The following is an 18,217-nucleotide window of genomic DNA, read 5'->3' as shown; positions in this document are numbered from 1 at the left end:
ACGAGTTCAAAAAGAAAGCGACGAATTGTTGTATACGGTTTTGGTCACTCGTTATGGTCCGCAATCAGTTGCCAGCGCAAGTGATTGGCGTCGAGAATATTTGGCCCAAAATTGCAATATTTTCTCAGTTTTAAATATAACCCAGGCAAAATAATAAACTTATTACTTCTTAGCAATTTCTATCCAGTGATATAGCGATAAGTTCAAAAAAGAAGACGAATTACTGTATACGGTTTTGGTCACTCGTTATGGTCCGCAATCAGTTGCCAGCGCAAGTGATTAGCGTCAAGAATATTTGGCCCAAAATTGCAATATTTTCTCAGTTTTAAATATAACCTAGGCAAAACAAATAATAAATTTCTTAGCAATTTCTATTCAGTGATATACCTACAAGTTTAAAAAAAGAAGACGAATTATTGCATACGGTTTTGGTCACTCGTTATGGTCCGCAATCAGTTGTCAGCGCAAGTGATTGGCGTCGAGAATATTTGACCCAAAATTGCAATATTTTCTCAATTTTAAATATAACCCAGGCAAAACAAATAATAAATTTATTTATTTCTTAGCAATTTCTATTCAGTGATATACCTACGAGTTTAAAAAAAGAAGACGAATTACTGTATACGGTTTTGGTCGCTCGTTATGGTCCGCAATCAATTGCCAGCGCAAGTGGTTAAGGGGGTTGAACGTTACAGAAGCGAGACTCGTACTCGACGAAAGAGAGAGATTAAGAAGTTGAATATCGCTGCGGCAATCTAATCAAGTGCGGTTAATTAAGCATTGACGCAAAACGATTGCGCACTCGTCGTACGATACGCTTGAAAAGATCTCGAGAGAGAGAAAAAAATAATAATAAATCGTGACGATCGAACACTGATATTGCTTTAAGTTGATAAGCATCGCGGAACTTATCTGGCAATGAGCTTTCGTTGCACGATAAATTATTAACTATCAATGTCAGTTAAAGTGACAAATTTTACGAGAGACACGTTTTGTTATCTGAAAAATGCAAGTTCAGTTGTTCCATCAATTTATTTATTAGCTAATGATTCTTGTTGCAAGTTAAGATTGTTGTAGATATTTCACTTTCTATTTCCAGTAAGAAGACTTTCCAAATTCGCAATTTCGTATTGATTCTTCTGAAACTTTAGTAATAGATCGAAAATTTGGTAACGTAACAGATCGTGTAGTGTCCAAATTGACTTAAAATTTTAGAAGCTTCGACGCTGATAGATAGATAAACGCATAAATTCAAACATTAATCACATCCCTTTCAATTACATCGCGAGTTGGTACATCGAATGCATCGAGTGCACTGTTATAGTGAATGACAAGTGCCCGTGCAATCAGGTTGCTGGCAGAGAACAGGAATTAGTAGATACACCGGGCTAGTACCATTCACCGGGCCGGAGATTTAGTTTGACGACCAACGCACAAATTACATCTCCCTGTTATCTCTATATGTTGGCATAAATTAGAACAACAGCACGATACAAGTGCATACAATCATCATAGATAGCCTGTGCCCTCTCTTTAAAAATTATTCGATTTTCATCACGTGCAGAATCAAATTACATATTTCTGATACACTTTTTTCGTCTGATACAGCATGATTTAATTTTCTAATAAACTTTAGCTTCAGTACCAGCATTTTTCACCAACTCTTTTTTTTTTCGAAGTTTCTAAAATCAGCTCCAATTTTTTTTTATAAATAAAGCTATCCACATCTACATTTTAATAAACATTCGATATTTTCTATTTCATGGTATGTAACGATCACGATTGTACGCTTTATGAATTTCCGCGAATTATTGCTGTGAGATTGTATCGCGTAAGTACTTCCCGAATAATGGAATATCGAGTCTGATAATTAATGGATATATATTAAAAAAAATAATCAAGAACAAAGAAATCAAGAATAAGATGCAATTTTGAGATTATTTATTTTATTAACGTAATGTTTTCCATTAATGTATTTTATTGAATGAATTCAAAGTGAATTGATGGATGTGACTATAATATCAACGATAAATGTACACAAATATGAAATGTTGCAATGCTAGTTTATCTCGCACGGTTATATACGATATTTTGACATTACAACAAAACAATTTAGTGACGTTTTCGTTGAATGAAATATTGTAAAATTCGGACGCTGTCTTCTTCCATCTTTGAGAAATTATTAATCGAGGACTCTCAACGTACTATTTACTGTTTGAACGATTCTTCTTAACGAACTTAAAACACAGTAAATAATATAATAAACTAATTTCTTTTAGGTTCAAAATAATATATTCTTATAGCTTCGTAACGACAAACTATTCTTCTTCACGTTCAAGACGGTTCAGGAACGATTTATATCCACTTCTGACTCATTTATAGCAAAATTTTGTACCCAAACATGTCAATTAAAATAATTGAAACGTAGTAAAGACGTTCTAAAACGTCTCGCGTGCCATTGCCATAAGTCATACACATATACACTCTTTGTCTTAAGCGCTTAGTTGAAAGCGCTTTATCTTTCGGCTAACGCTACAAAAGCGAGATAACAACACCAAGTGCAGGGGCCTAGCCGTAGACTCCGAATCCTCGTACGCAAAACCAGATTCGCGGGATTCGATCGCCGGGATCTTATTTAAGTGGCCGTTCACGCCGGTGAATGCCACTGGAGTGGGCGAAGTGTTCCTGACCCGTTTTTCGAGTGGCAGGCAAGTCTAAATGGGACTTGGCGATTAATCGCTCTTGGAGCAGAACGTGTCAAAATCATTTGCCAACAGAAACAGCTATCGAACAAGTTTTGCGATATATATATATATATATATATATATATATATATATATATATATATATATGTTATTTTTCTCGTTCGTCTCCTCTTCATTTTTCTAGAGAAAAATGTTTAAACTAAATTTTTTCCTCGCGATCCTTTCCTCTTACACCTTGTTAAACGTGAAGAATCTAACGTTTGACGTTCACTTGAAATTCATCTAAAAATACAACCGGCTTTCGAGATGAGAAATGTCAAGCAATCTCTCAAACCGCCGGAACACGACATCTCCCGCATCTTGCTACTGGCCAAGTGTGTTTCCTCGTTTTTCTCGCGTGTACGATTTCACCGCTTTCCCCCTAACTAACGAAGATGTAACTAAATAAAAATTCAACATTCTCCAATTTGAGAAAACCGCCATTTATGGGAGAATTTCATTCGCGCATGTATTACGTAAGTAACTTGTGCAGAGACAGTTGAAGTGTGTTGAAATAATGAACACTTCCTGAACAAAAAAAAATGATTTCGTGATATTAAATGAAAGGTTAGTTTAACACGGTTAGCCATTAACTTTGTAATGTGCTCAGACTTCGTGATATTGAAGAAGTTTTTCCCTGGAACAAATAGAAAAAAAATTCCATGGTTTACGGTTTCAAACGTAGTACAGCGCTGTTGGTTCAATATTTTCCAAACCTCGTAAAATTGTTGAAGTAAGGGAAACAATTGAATCGAATGATAATCGTAAGTGAAATAAGAGACACAAGGCCAACCGAAATTTCGTTCGAATAAATAAGCATTTCTGCAGCAAAGTTTAAACAATTAGTTTGATATTACTTTGACAATGCAGTGAAAGAAGTTCGAACTCTCCTTTGAAGGATTTCGCGACACGTCAGGTCCCCGAAATACGTCTATTTTTATTCATGTCGCGCCGCTAATCGAAGCAACGTGATTATACGCAATTTTCGCTGGTCGGAGATCGGTTCCGAAAACGACAGGTGTGTTTGCGCATGTAATTCTACGCTCGAACAAGACTCAATCGAAAAGAAAACACATATTACGGATTAATACCGATCCACGAAATTACCAAGTGCCGCCGCCATAGTCGTCGATTTAATCAATCGATCAGACGTTAGCCAGAGACCAAATTTTATTTAAACGTGATGTAAAATTAAAATTCTAGATACTCCGTTCGAATCAACCGATCAAATATTCCCAAATGTTCTTTCATTTTTTAGACTTTAATATTCAACATGGTCTTTACTTTACTTCCTCGAAAGTTTTCTCTCCTCGCTCTTCGTACCACTCTCGAACTTCGAAACGAGAACTCTCCAACGTCGCAGCACTTGGTCCCGTTTTCAAAACGAACGTTTGATAATTTGTTCCACTATACAAGCTCGATTCTTCGATTCTTTTTAACCCAATTAACCAATTAAATGCTTCTTCGATCAAACGACTTCGGATTCTTTACTTGCGCTGGCAACTGGTTCGCGGACCATAACGAGTGACCGAACCGTATACAATAATTCGTCGCTTTCTTCTTCTTCTCGAGCTCGTATAACATCACTGGATAGAAATTATTAAGAAGTAACATACTTATCATTTGTTTTGCCTGGGTTACATTTAAATATACTTAAAATAATTATAATTATAATAAATATAATAATAATTATATTATATAATAATATAATTAAAATTATTATTATAATTATAAATATAATAGTAATTATATTATTAATTAAAATTATTATTATTATTATAAATATAATAGTAATTATATTATATAATGATATAATTAAAATTATAATTGTAATAAAATATATAATATATTATTAATATATATAATATATTATTAATATATATATAATTGTAATTGTAATAATTATAATTGTAATAAATAATAATTATATTATTAATTAAAATTATTATTACTATATAATAATAATTATTATTATGATTATTATAATATAATAATTATATTATATAATAATATAATTAAAATTATTACAATTATAATTATAATAAATATAATAATAAATATAATAATATTTAATATCAATTATATTATATAAATATAATAATATTTAATTAATTATATTAATTATATAATAATTAAAATTATTATTATTATTATAAATTATATTAATTATACTTAATTTAAGTATACTTAAAACTGAGAAAATGTTGCAATTTGGGACAAAAAGATTGTCGACGCGCGTCATTCCAGCGCAAGGGATTAAAGGTAGTAGTACGGATCAACGATAAGTTTTCTTTCCCGCTCATTTCACTCGCCAAATCTCTGAAAGTGCCCAGCGACACTTGATTGTCAAAACAATTCTCGACGACGTACCGGAGGCAGGCAAGTTATTTAATCGGTTTGCAAATAAATGCCACGGCTGCCACCGTCGAATAAATTTCTCCCCCTTCGACCGAAGGGAGAACACGTGCTATTCTTTGCTCGCGTGTATTATCCGCGCGGTGATGCATCGTGCCGGCACAAAGATAGGATTGAGTCGATACGGGCAGGTAATAAGGCGATCTCTTTGTGATCGACCCCGTCTATCGTGTGCCCGACATGCTGCGCAGACTTTTCAAAGGGTATCCCTGCCTATTGACGTTAATGTGCATCTTCAAGCCATTATCGGGGAAACGCACACAACACGGAGTAAAATAGTCTACCGGTAAACAGATAGGTAACAGGATTTTCCTTAACCCATTAAGAATCAACGTTGCGTTCGTCGAATAATATTATTTTCATTTCCGATACGAGTCAATTTACGAGTTGTGAAATCTGTTGGTGGTGTGAATTAGTTTGGAGAGTAAAATGTCAGAAACTACTGAGCATTAGGAGGCTTTCTGTTCTACATTGTGAACACCATAACCGTGAATTTATTAAAACTATCAGGTTATGGGCCCAGGCAACGTTGTTGAAAAGCACAGGTACTCTTGAAGAGCAGAAAGTCTCCTGAAAGATATAGTGCTTGTGCTCGGTAGTTTCTGACATTTTATTCTCCAAACTGATTCACTACCATCGGTAAAACTCAGGGTCCCAATAAAATCTTGATTCTGATCGTGAAAGAGGGAATTTCAATATTTATTCCAATGTAAATGTAAATTATTGACTGTATTATTTGACTGTATTTGTATATTCAAGAATGTAAGAATTTAAATGTTTGTAATATTACGCTCTTTTAATAATGAAAATGTTTCATCTTTGTGTTTGTATGTATTCCGATTACTGAAAAAACAATAAAAATAGCGTTGAAGTAGATGAACAGCTTTATTAATAGATGTACGATTTTACTAATAAATAGTAAAAAAATTATCACCTCTTAAAAATAGGCAAATTTACTTTTATAAACTATATACAATTTACTTTTATTAACTATGTATTAACTATGTATAATTTACTTTTATAAACTATCTGTTCCCTGTCAAATTTAAATAAATTTATATAAATGTAATTTAAATAAATTTTAATAATGTAATATAATAAATGTAATATCATGTAATGTAACAAATTTAAATAAACTTAATTATAACAAATTAAATATTAATTTAAATAAATAAATGAATATTAATTTAAATAAATAAATGTATATTAATTTAAATAACTAAATGAATTTTTAGCATTTTCTATTCGTCAAAAAAAAAGAAAAAACAGATTCAGTGCACAAAGTCTAATAACTAATGCATATGAAACGATGAAACGTTTCACCGTGTCGAGAGATCTCAAAGGAGGAGATACCAATATTTGCCTCGGAATATCTAATCATCCCGAGAGATAATCGTAGAAAAGATTTCAGAATATTGCGTGTGCATTAAGATTATTGAAATAGCCTGGTCCCGTTTCCTTCCAGGCGAAGACGGGAATGGGGAAATGGATTATTGAGCGTAAAATGGAAACACCAGTGCGGCAAGTAGATGAGGACACGTTGACGCGAGTAACTCGTTCCCTCGAGTATGATTTGTGTCTGAAGAACGTTAACAAAATACATCACGTACTCGGTTTGATAAACTATCTGAAGAAATTTAATCTCCTGGTTGGTAAGATGTTTATTACGTAACGGCCAGGGTCAATACGACTTTTATCAAGAAAGTAAATGAAATATGAACATTATCCGAGCAAACACACTGAATATATTTTTCTGAATATATTTTTTTCGCTTTCAATGCACGATGTTCGGGCAAAGGGTTACAGGATTTAGGATTTCTTGTCAGCGCGAAGAAATTTATTGATCTTAGTTTTAAATATTTGTGGTTATAGTGAAACTATAGAGTTGTTTGTATAATGTTGTGACTAGAAATTCTAATCGTTTGCCGTGCTTTAACGAGATACGCTCACTTACTATCGTAAAGACCTCGTTAATCGAGCAATTAGAAAACTGTAAACTGTAAAACTTTGGGCAAAAATTGCTCAACAATAAGATTATCCCAAGGGATGCTTCGATATACTATCATATAAACTCGACCATGCGCGACTTTGCTAACAGAAAAATTAATAAATTACTTTTATTAACTATGTATTAACTATGTGTAATTTACTTTTATAAACTATCTGCTCCTTGTCAAATTTAAATAAATTTATATAAATGTAATTTAAATAAATTAATATAATAAATTTAAATAAACTTAATTATAATAAATTAAATATTAATTTAAATAAATAAATGAATTCCTAGCATTTTCTAATCGTTTGCCGCGCTTCAACGAGGTACGCTCACTTACTATCGTAAAGACCTCGTTAATCGAGCAATTAGAAAACTGTAAACTGTAAAACTTTGGGCAAAAATTGCTCAACAATAAGATTATCCCAAGAGATGCTTCGATATACTATCATATAACCATGCGCGACTTTGCTAACAGAAAAATTAAGGAGGTCGTATCTTTTATTTAAAGTGATTGCAATTTCGAGGCATTTAGAATGCGACATGTTCCCAACTAATTACCAACAGGAGAATCTGCTCTAAATCCAAGTATCTCAAACAAGTATCAAAAGCACGATCTGCTGAGCAAAGCTACGTCGACGAATCCAGCTGGCTCCGGACAAAGGACTCCTTTCTTTTCCTTTCATCTTCTCTTCTATAGATGTCCAAAGATTCCTAGATAGAATCCTCCATACATTTCAATCAATTTTTCAGAAAAAAAAAAAAGAAAAAGTTAGCCTCGACCTACTTTCTACAACGTCGTTCCTACGTAATAAAATAATCATAATTTTCAGCAGAGTAATAAAATAATCATAATTTCCAGCAGAGTAAAAATTATACTGCTCTCTTTCGTCGAAACTCAGCCGTTTTCACGAAACACGGACAACACGCTAAAAATCTAGAAGATCTTCTGCCGTTTCGCGACACGACCCGACCCCGAATGAAAAATTCGAAACTCTAGCCGTGCTCTCCCGTTTCCGACTGACGCAAGTCAAACAGAGACTCTCGGGACTCTTCCGAGAGTTATTAATTATTCGGCAGATCGCTCGCAGGTCCTCTGGAAGCATCGTGCCAACGTCGAGCAACTTCCTTTTCCAAAAAGAGAAAAGAAAAAAAGAAAAAAGAAAATGAAGAGAAGAGAGAGAAAGAGAGAAAGAGAGAGAAAGAGAGAGTGGAAAAAGGAGGGCACGCTTATTTCTTTATCACGAAATAACGAAGCGTCGACGCTTTGGAGGGACGCTATGCTAATTAGTCGGAACAATTCAATGAATATTCAGCTTACCCGAGGGTGGAAAGAAAGCCGGATACGCTCCCTTCGGCGTATAGGCTGACTATGTCGCCCAGGTGAAGGAAACTCGCCGAGCCGAGGATCTCGCCCATTTTGATGCTGTTGTCTTCGAATCGCTCGCACCTCCCTTTCTCTCGCGCTGCCTCAGAGTCGGAGAAACTCAACTTTTTAGCCGAGTGAATTATTCATGGCTACACCTGCAGGAGTAGAGAAACGATCGTTACTTCTCGTAGATGACGGACCAAGGCTGTTTCTCGTTCATTCAACGTCGAATAATAAAGGGTTTAAGATTTAAGGGTTGCAAGGAGACGGTTGGATTTTTTTTTTTTTTTCATTCCAATGGGAGTCGCGTAGTTACACGTTTGTGTGTTTGTTGCATCGCCGTTTCTAGTGGCGGGCTCGCGAAGTTATCTATAATTTTATATTATTAATTTTATAATATAATTTTATATAATATAATATAAAATATAATACAAGTTTATATAATATAATATAAAATATAATACAATTTTATATAATATAATATAAAATATTATTAATTTTATATAATATAGTATAAAATATAATACAATTTTATATAATATAATATAAAATATTATTAATTTTATATAATATAGTATAATATATAATACAATTTTATATAATATAATATAAAATATAATTAATTTTATATAATATAATATAAAATATTATTAATTTTATATAATATAATATTAATAATAATTAAATATAATACAATAATATAATTTTATAATATTTTTTTAAGAAGAAATTATAGGTGATTTTTAATTAATTAAGCAGCTGATGTGTACAAAGATAGATATTATATTCTTGAAATAATTATATTTACATTCGACAACGAATAAATTATTAATTTTTGTTTACGTTACATATTGCTATAGGCCAATATTGCATAGACGATTTTAAACATTTCTTTGCCCGCCGCAGTGTGTGAGGGAAAATTTCGTATGACTGGTCTTTGAATTTGGACACGGAGTCGTAAATGTCTGATTGTTTTGAATAGATACATATATATATATATACATATATGTGACGTTCGCGGCTGCAAAGTTGGCGAACAGAAGGAATGCAGATTGGTTCATAGTTTAACAGGACTATTCTCTGAGACGTGATTTCAGAAATAGGATATTTTGCAAAATATGTGTAACGTAATTCTGCTAATCGCAGAAATGGTCACGTCTGGATATGAATCATCTGCAATGTAGATTCTGTATTGGAAGATCTAAGAAGAAGCGGGCCGGTATAATATGTTAATAACTTCCCCGTTATGCATAATATGTTAATTCGCCAATTCAATTCGATTCATTCTGCTTCCAATTTGAATTTCAAGTCTCATAAAAATTTAAATTCAAACCCATAAATTGTAATTATGGGGCTGAATTTAATTGAAAATTGCTGCGACATTGTTGAAACGGGATTGTAACATTTAAAGTAACACCTCATAAAATCCTTACTTTATCCCAAATAAACTCCTCGTAAATTGATTATCATAGAAATCAGATTTTTTTTGTTTTCGCTATTGCAAAAAATATACGGACGCTTCTCGTAAAATTACTGTCAACCTTTATTCCATTTATTCGCGTGGAATCAGCTATAGAAAGATGAAAACATTTCTTTCTTTTCGTCATAAAAATCAAAAATTGATGGAAAAGATTTCTGACCGATATAAAAACGCCACATTAAATTCTTTATCGACCGGCCGTAAAACGATTTTATAAACAGGATGAAAACCGGAATAATATCAGGATAAACTGAATAAATCGCGTTTCCCAATTGAGCAAACGAGCCGGATTAAACCTGCCTTGCTGAACCTGTGCAATTTGTATATTTTTAACCACCATTATACATTCTGGGATCCGAGGTAATTCCAGCTGAGATTTTTGCCTCCTTCCGGTCGTTTTCGACGTATCGCACGATCGTTGTGAAATAGGTCAGATTAAAGTGGATTTCGCGTTGGAAATTGCCATCTTTCTCCTGTCCAACTGAATCCATCCCGAAAACGATACGAAGGAAATTGATTCGCCCTGTGTTTCCTATCCTTGGACTGAGCTCGCTCTTTGAACCTTCTCTTCGAGCGAAAAATAGAGGTTCGCGGTAATCAAAGACAATTGGAATTAACTTATTTAGGGCTATTATTTAGAACTTCCTTAAAACTAAAAAGTTTTAGTAAAAACATTGTTTTTACAAAGATTCAAAAGATAACTAGCGTATCGTAAATTAGCGTAAAATAACAAACTTAATTTAGAACATATCATCTAATATTCAAAACAGACAAACTTTAAAATCTAGAATATTACGTTTGGAAATTTAAAGTCGACAGATATCTTCGTAACCTTTTCCCTACTTTCTTATTTCCTCGAACGGAGAACCTTACGAATTTGTGATTATAAATCTCATGAACTTGTAAAAAATTTTAACTAAATTTAAAATGAATCCTGACTGATTACAAATCTTGTACATTTATAAAAAAAATTAGGTCTTCAAATTTTAACTAAACCTAATTGAATCTTAACTGATTACAAACCTTATACATTTATAAAACAATTACATCTTCGAATTTTAACTAATCCTAATTGATTACAAATCTTATATGTTTATAAAAAAAAATTAGGTCTTTAAATTTTAACTAAACCTAATTGAATTCTACTGACTACAACTCTTATATATTTATAAAAAAATTAGATCTTCAAACTAAACCTAACTGAACCCTAACTGATTACAAATCTTGTACATTTATAAAAAAATTAGGTCTCCGAATTTTAACTAATCCTAATTGATTACAAATCTTACATGTTTATAAAAAAAATTAAGTCTTCAAATTTTAACTAAACCTAATTGAATTCTACTGACTACAACTCTTATATATTTATAAAAAAATTAGATCTTCAAACTAAACCTAACTGAACCCTAACTGATTACAAATCTTGTACATTTATAAAAAAATTAGGTCTCCGAATTTTAACTAATCCTAATTGATTACAAATCTTACATGTTTATAAAAAAAATTAAGTCTTCAAATTTTAACTAAACCTAATTGAATTCTACTGACTACAACTCTTATATATTTATAAAAAAATTAGATCTTCAAACTAAACCTAACTGAACCCTAACTGATTACAAATCTTGTACATTTATAAAAAAATTAGGTCTCCGAATTTTAACTAAACCTAACTGAATTCTAACTGATTAGAAACCTTGTACATTTATAAAAAAATTAGATCTTCGAATTTTAACTAATCCTAACTGATTACAAATCTTATACATTTATAAAAAAATTAGGTCTTCAAATTTTAACTGAACCTAACTAAACCCTAACTGATTACAAATCTTATACATTTATAAAAAAAATAGGTCTTCGAATTTTAACTAAACCTAACTGAACCCCAATTGGCTGTAACTGTTTGATGAATCGTAGCGTTAAAATTATTTCTCAAAGTTCCCTAATGTGGGAAGGCTCGATCGAACATCGTAGTTCCCCCGTCTCATAACGTGAGTTGGCAAACATCTCTGCCACATCTAACTTTCGACGATCGTTCGATCACGTTCAACTATGTACCTCGTTAAATCTCCGCGCGAAACTATGCAAACTGTTCCCCCGTGCCATATTTTTCCGCCATTGGAACATTATCATCGATTTCTTCTGCAAAACTGAGCCCACATCTATCGTCGCTGTTTACACCCGAGTTTAAGGTTGAAGGTCAGTTTATTTTCAGCCATAACCACAGTATTCTTTTCTCGCCTCGAAGACATCTTGATCAAAGATAGTTCCGCCCCGGGGAATCTCTTCGATCGCCTCTCGCCAGCGAATTTAAGAGGAGAAAACGAAGAGAAAAGGTCTTCATCTGTCAATTAACTCATAAAAAGATTGCTGTTGCACGGAACGAAACATTCGACGACTCCGATTGACTCTGCGATTTTACCGAAAGGATTGACCGGTAAATCTCTTCAATCAGGAGATTTAAATATCCTTTGATTGACCAATTACGAATAACAAATCGAGCTGATACATTCTAAACTGTACGAGCTACTAAAAAAAGAAAACTGTAGACTTTTCATCCATTTAAAGATATTTTTATCTCAGTGTGAATCGTAACCAAACTAGGGATATTTATGTAAATTGTAATTTAAACAGAAATAGAACCTAGATAAAACAGGATTTCAAACAATTCAACGAACGATGATACTAGGGGTAAATAATATCGTTTTTTGATACTGTACAAAATTTTACTTTATTTAAATTAGTGTCAGTAGATGGCAATGTTTATTCAATTTGAAGGAAACGACTTATTAGTTATGGACCCTAGAAAATCTTCGTTCAAGAGACAAACCAGTTGATCTTCGGTTTTGAAAAATGGAAGAATGGAAAAAACGGAGTGTTTAATCCCAAGAAGATTTACATTAACGTCGTAATAAAAAAAAAAAAAAGCAAAAAAGAATCACGATGCAAAACCACTTTGCTCCAGTTGGAGTTGAATGGTAAACAGATGAAGAAAGTAAGACAAACAGAAGAGTAACTTGCAAGTGTACATTTACAAACCGTTCCACCGTCTTGTTTCATTTTTAAAAGATGAATAAATTCGTCGAATTTCACCACTTTCCCCACGATGATTCAACGTGGATTACAGTCGCTCATCCCTCTTACGACGCATTAATTTTAAGCTTCTCAAGCACGAAACCTTAGCGGTTTCATTTTCTCTTGGTTCGATCATTTAATACGAACAGGCAATCGATTTTACATACATATATGTATAAAATATAAGGCATTGACAAACGTGTCAATTGAACAGAATGATCGTTCGGCGTTTATTGTGCGGCAGATTTCTATCACTGAGCACAAATTCATCCGGCAATTTCTAGCTGCATCGTCGAGCAATTAAATCGTTTCGAAGCACCAGCGTGACTACTTTGCCACACGAAGACATGCACCGGAGGCTATTATGATTTGATTTGATCGGTGTTATTACACGACATACGCGCGAGAAGATCGTTCTTGCGTGAAAAGCTGGTTTTCGTGTTTTCTAAATAGAATTAATTTTGGTATCGTTGATGCACACTTTGCTTTGAGAAGATAAATTCTTAACTGTTTGGTCGTCGGACTGGTCGTTTAAAAAAATTGTCAGAGTTCAAATTGAGAGTGTCTGAATTAGGCTAGGAACTTTAGAAATTTAGAAACTTCAGTTTGTTACTTTCCAGGTGAAAAATTTCAGAGTCTCAACAATGGAGGAAGAGTAGATGATGAAACTTTCGCGAATTTGAAAATTTCCCATTTCGATTTGACGTCTGAATGTTTGAACGATCGGGAGGCTTTGTCTATTCGAATTAACGTTTAGCTTCAAATTTCTGAAAACTTCGACTACCGTCTTTTGTCTCCAGAGTTACGATTCGCTCGGCTAATTAGTCTCTCAATTGCTTCGGAGAGTGCGTCACAGTTTCCTATTACCGAACAGACTGTATTCAACTGTGTTTAAACTATTCTGCGATACCAATATGCAAGCGTACTCTACTTTCTCCTACTGTCTATATATCGTCGAACTTACTTGCAACGCAGTCAAATGACTCTATTGCCAGTGTTTATTCATAGAAAAACCGGGGAGATCGTTGGCCACAATGAGTCACAGAGGTGTCTTTAATTTTTATCTCGAACGATCGTCGATCACGATCTAAACGCTTATCGATAAAAAGATACTAAAATTTACTTTATTTTGCTCTTCATAGCTAAGATCTTCTATCTCTTATTTCATTATTGAATCGTTCTTTTATTTTCTTCGTTCAATTTCAAACGTCCGACTTGCACAGTACTTTATTCAAAGTATAAGAGTATACGAGAACCTTCAAATACTCTTCTATAAATATAAAATTGAAAATTAACGAAGTCGCGTGAAATTTTAATTAAACGAGTTTTAAGTAAACGAGTTAGATTTCGTATTTATTCTTTATTCACCTCATATTGTCCTTCTCTGTTTAAACCATTAATATCGCACAAACTTTAACCGACACACTACGGCATAAATAGGCAATAGAAATAGATGTTAAATAGATACATAAAAGCAGGACACCGTGCAGCTGTAACCAGTCTACAAATTTAATTAAAAGTACAGAAAGCTGTTTAAATTAATGAAAATTCAACGAGCTGCCGTTAATTCATTGCGAACCAGGTCGTGTATTAACATTTCTCTCTAAAACCAGTCCTATTTTCACTCGTCTCCTACGGCTCGTCACATTAGCCATCCTAACGCAACTTTGTACAAACTTCTACAACACAAATCGTGTTCCATTTAACCACCGCGATTTTTATTTATTCACGGTGTTTGTACGAGACCGGTAGTACCGCCGAATTAAACAATTCTCTGCGATCCAACAGTTAATCTCTAAAGAGTACTTTCAACGATCCGCTAAGCTGGCGCGAGAGCACCGTTTAACCTCTTGCGTGCCACGTCGAGAATGTTTTTTGTTTCCAAAATTGTAATATTTTCTCAGCTTTAAGTATATTTAAATAAAACAAAACACAGACAGAACAGAAAATAAATTCATTACTTCTCAATAATTTCTATCCAGTGATATCATAACGACGAGTTCGAAAAGAAAGCAACGGATTATTGACGATTTGGTCACTCGTTATGGTCCGCAATCAGTTACCAGCGCAAGTGGTGAAAAACTTGCGTTAACGAAACTACATAGTTGGAAGCCAAGAATCAGAACGCAACACCCAGTGATCAGTGAAATTATATATTATGGATTATTATATACTATTGAAATTAATCTATAGTATATAGTGTGGGAAAGGGCCCAGAATTTGCTCCAGTGCCTGACGATTGCAGATGTCCCAAGTGGTGTAGCATAAACAGTAGAGAAAGTTAGGCCTGGGACTTGAGATTGTTTATGGCTAACCCTCCAGGCCTAGCGTTTAAGACACTATGTGTGTATGTGTGTATGTGTGTATGAATGACGAATTTTGTGCAGAGATGAAAAAGAACAGTGAGTGTCGAGACGTCAGAGAGAGCAGAGTGAGCGAGCGAGTGAAAGAGAGAAGAGAGTGAATTGAGAGTTGCGAACTTAGCGAGTTTAGCAATTAAGAAAATAATGTAAAACGTCATTTATAATCATCGTTAAACAAATTTTCTTTTACTTAACCTTAAATGAACAACTATCCTTTAACAAAATTCCTACAAATTGGGATCTCGAGCCGGGATTCCTACAATAGTATATATAGTATTCTTATAATTCTTTCTAAATTTATTCTTCTGAAGCAGGATATTCGCGGGCATATTATTTCGTACAATTTTGCTCCGCCATTTAATAATAGAATTAATCGTTTAATAGAATTTCGCAATGTTCTCGTGCGAGGACAGTGTTCTGTATAGAAATGATCGACTGATAAATTACTCGTGGGTCATTCAAACGAGCATTTCGTTTAAAAAGAAAAAAAGAACATGGTCCACGAATCCATACGTGCTGTCCGTGCTCGAAATGATCGTAGAGTATTGCGTTTAATGGTGTACAATGAATATTCTTAATTCACCGAGCTATAAGAAATCGCGAGCGATACACGATCAAGGATGATCCGCGAATAATCAAACAGGATTAATAGAATTTAACGAGCAGCAACGAGAAATACTGCGCGATATTCGAAATACGTATAACATTCACGAGCCATTCTTACGTTTCTTTTTTTTTTTTCTTTCTTTCTTTCTCTCCTGACTTTTTTCTCTCCTCTTTCACAGACGAAGCGATATTGAATTTACATTATGTCCCGTCACGAGTGAAACGTCGATAAAATGCAGTCTCGATGACGTTAATTAAAAATTTTCGCATTGAACCGTGAACCATAATCCCCCCCGTTCGTCGTATTTCTTCGGCATCGAAGGAAACTTGGAATTTAATACTTGCATTTGAAATTGTATTTTAAATCGTGACATTAATGAGATTGTTCCTGCGCGATTGTTATGATTAATACTCTACTCTATCGGCTGTTCATCAATGCAGGATATAATTCTGAATATTTTAATAATTAAGTGATTATTTAGATTTTGCGATTACGTTTGAAAAGAGAACTTTCTATTTCTCTGTCAATGTCTATCTATAATCTGGACTTTTTTTATCTCCAAGATTAACAAGATACAGTTTTTAATATCATCTACTGGTTTACTGTTTCCATTGTAAACGCTGTACGCTGTATAGTGTGTATATATACAAGACAGAAAAACGAACGACAAAGACATGAGATAACAAATTGCGAACGTGAGCTCAGGATTTCAACAGAGCTCGCCGATGCATCAGTACGGTTTCATTAGATCGCATTGCCAGTCAATTGACGATTATTGTTCGATCACTAGGACATCCGATGAGAAAATAAAGGAAACATCTGCACGTTCGTCCGTTCTTTTTTTCTCTCCATCGGTTTTATCCTTCTCTTTTCTTTTTTCCTTTTTTCTTTCCCCAATGCACCGAAAGATAAAATATCGCCTCGAAAACTCGCCCGTTTTACTTTTCCTCTGATTCCGAATGCAATACGACGTATCGTACGAATTAACAACAAATGCGCTACAAAAGGCATAAAAGAATAACTTGCAAGACTTGCTTTGAATTTTACAGTTATTGCTCAGAATAAGAATAAATGGAAATTGCAATCGAATTTTATGCACCTACAGGGAGAATTAAATCTTATTGAAAATTATCTGTTTGAATAAAAATTATAATTAAAATCAGCAAGATTAATTAAAGATGAGATACAGTAGAGCTTTGTATATCTGATTCCTCATTGCTTGAGTAGTAGTTGAATGTTTTATTAGCAATGGATACATTTTCTTGCATAAAACCATTTTATATTCATTGCTATATGTTTGATGTGGTTTTCATAATTCTAAACGCAATGTGAAACATATAAACATGGAAAACATGAAAGTATATTTAATATCAGCAACGAAGATGTGAAATTATTTCATGTTTATTGTTATAGGTTTGATATGGTTTTTGTAATTCTAAATGCAATGTGGAACATGGAAAACATAAAAGTATATTTAACACGAGCAACGAAGATGTCACTTGTCCGCAAACTGAACCGAACAGACGAAAATGACGAGAATGTCTTCATATTTATATATTTAATATAATATTTTATAACGTATTTAATTCATAATCAAATCCAAAGTGTTTAAAAAAAGGATTTCAGTAGTTTGAAGCACAAGAAGGATGTATTATACTTACTAGTGCTAAAAGAGTTCAATAGCCAAAAAAAGAAAAAAAATGTAGCACTAGCCAAATACTGAAATAAACCAACGATATTCCTGATTTCCATTTGAATATGTAATTTAATATACATTTAATGTATATTAATGTACATTAATTGAATATAGAATTCAATATCATTTCTATTATCTCTATCAATCGAGCCAATTAAATTCGGTTTGTGTTATAATATACAGGGTGTTTCGTAACTTGTGGGACCCACTTCGAGAAGTCGATTGTACGCCTAAAAATAATAAAAAAAAGTCATATAAATAAATGTCCTATCTGTCTTCGTTTATGAGATATAATCAATTTTATAAACAGAGCAAACTCTAGTAAGCTAGTTTTACCAGGAATGATACATTCAATTTACATAATAATCATAATTGGGACGAAGAAAACCCACATGTTATTGTCCATTCAAGACATCAACACCAGTTTAGTTTACGTATGGGTAGGAATAATTGATTAAATTTTTAATTGGACCTTTTT

The 18,217-nt window shown here is 33.2% G+C and overlaps 1 protein-coding gene across 6 annotated transcripts in view; it reads right to left on the bottom strand.

The window, feature by feature from the left end:
• LOC122526888 (inositol 1,4,5-trisphosphate receptor) overlaps positions 1-18,217 on the bottom strand; it is a 55,732-nt gene that overhangs the window by 29,663 nt on the left and 7,852 nt on the right. For all 6 annotated transcript variants that reach the window (XM_043650516.1, XM_043650518.1, XM_043650517.1 and 3 more), the window contains exon 2: positions 8,474-8,676. In XM_043650516.1, coding sequence (XP_043506451.1) covers positions 8,474-8,571 — 98 coding nt within the window. In that variant the 5' untranslated portion in view covers positions 8,572-8,676. The remainder of the gene's footprint in view (positions 1-8,473; positions 8,677-18,217) is intronic.

The sequence above is a fragment of the Frieseomelitta varia genome, unplaced genomic scaffold, assembly GCF_011392965.1.
Source record: "Frieseomelitta varia isolate USP_RPSP 00005682 unplaced genomic scaffold, Fvar_1.2 scaffold_201, whole genome shotgun sequence".
Lineage (NCBI taxonomy): Eukaryota > Metazoa > Arthropoda > Insecta > Hymenoptera > Apidae > Frieseomelitta > Frieseomelitta varia.
This window is presented reverse-complemented; position numbering and strand designations above follow the sequence as displayed.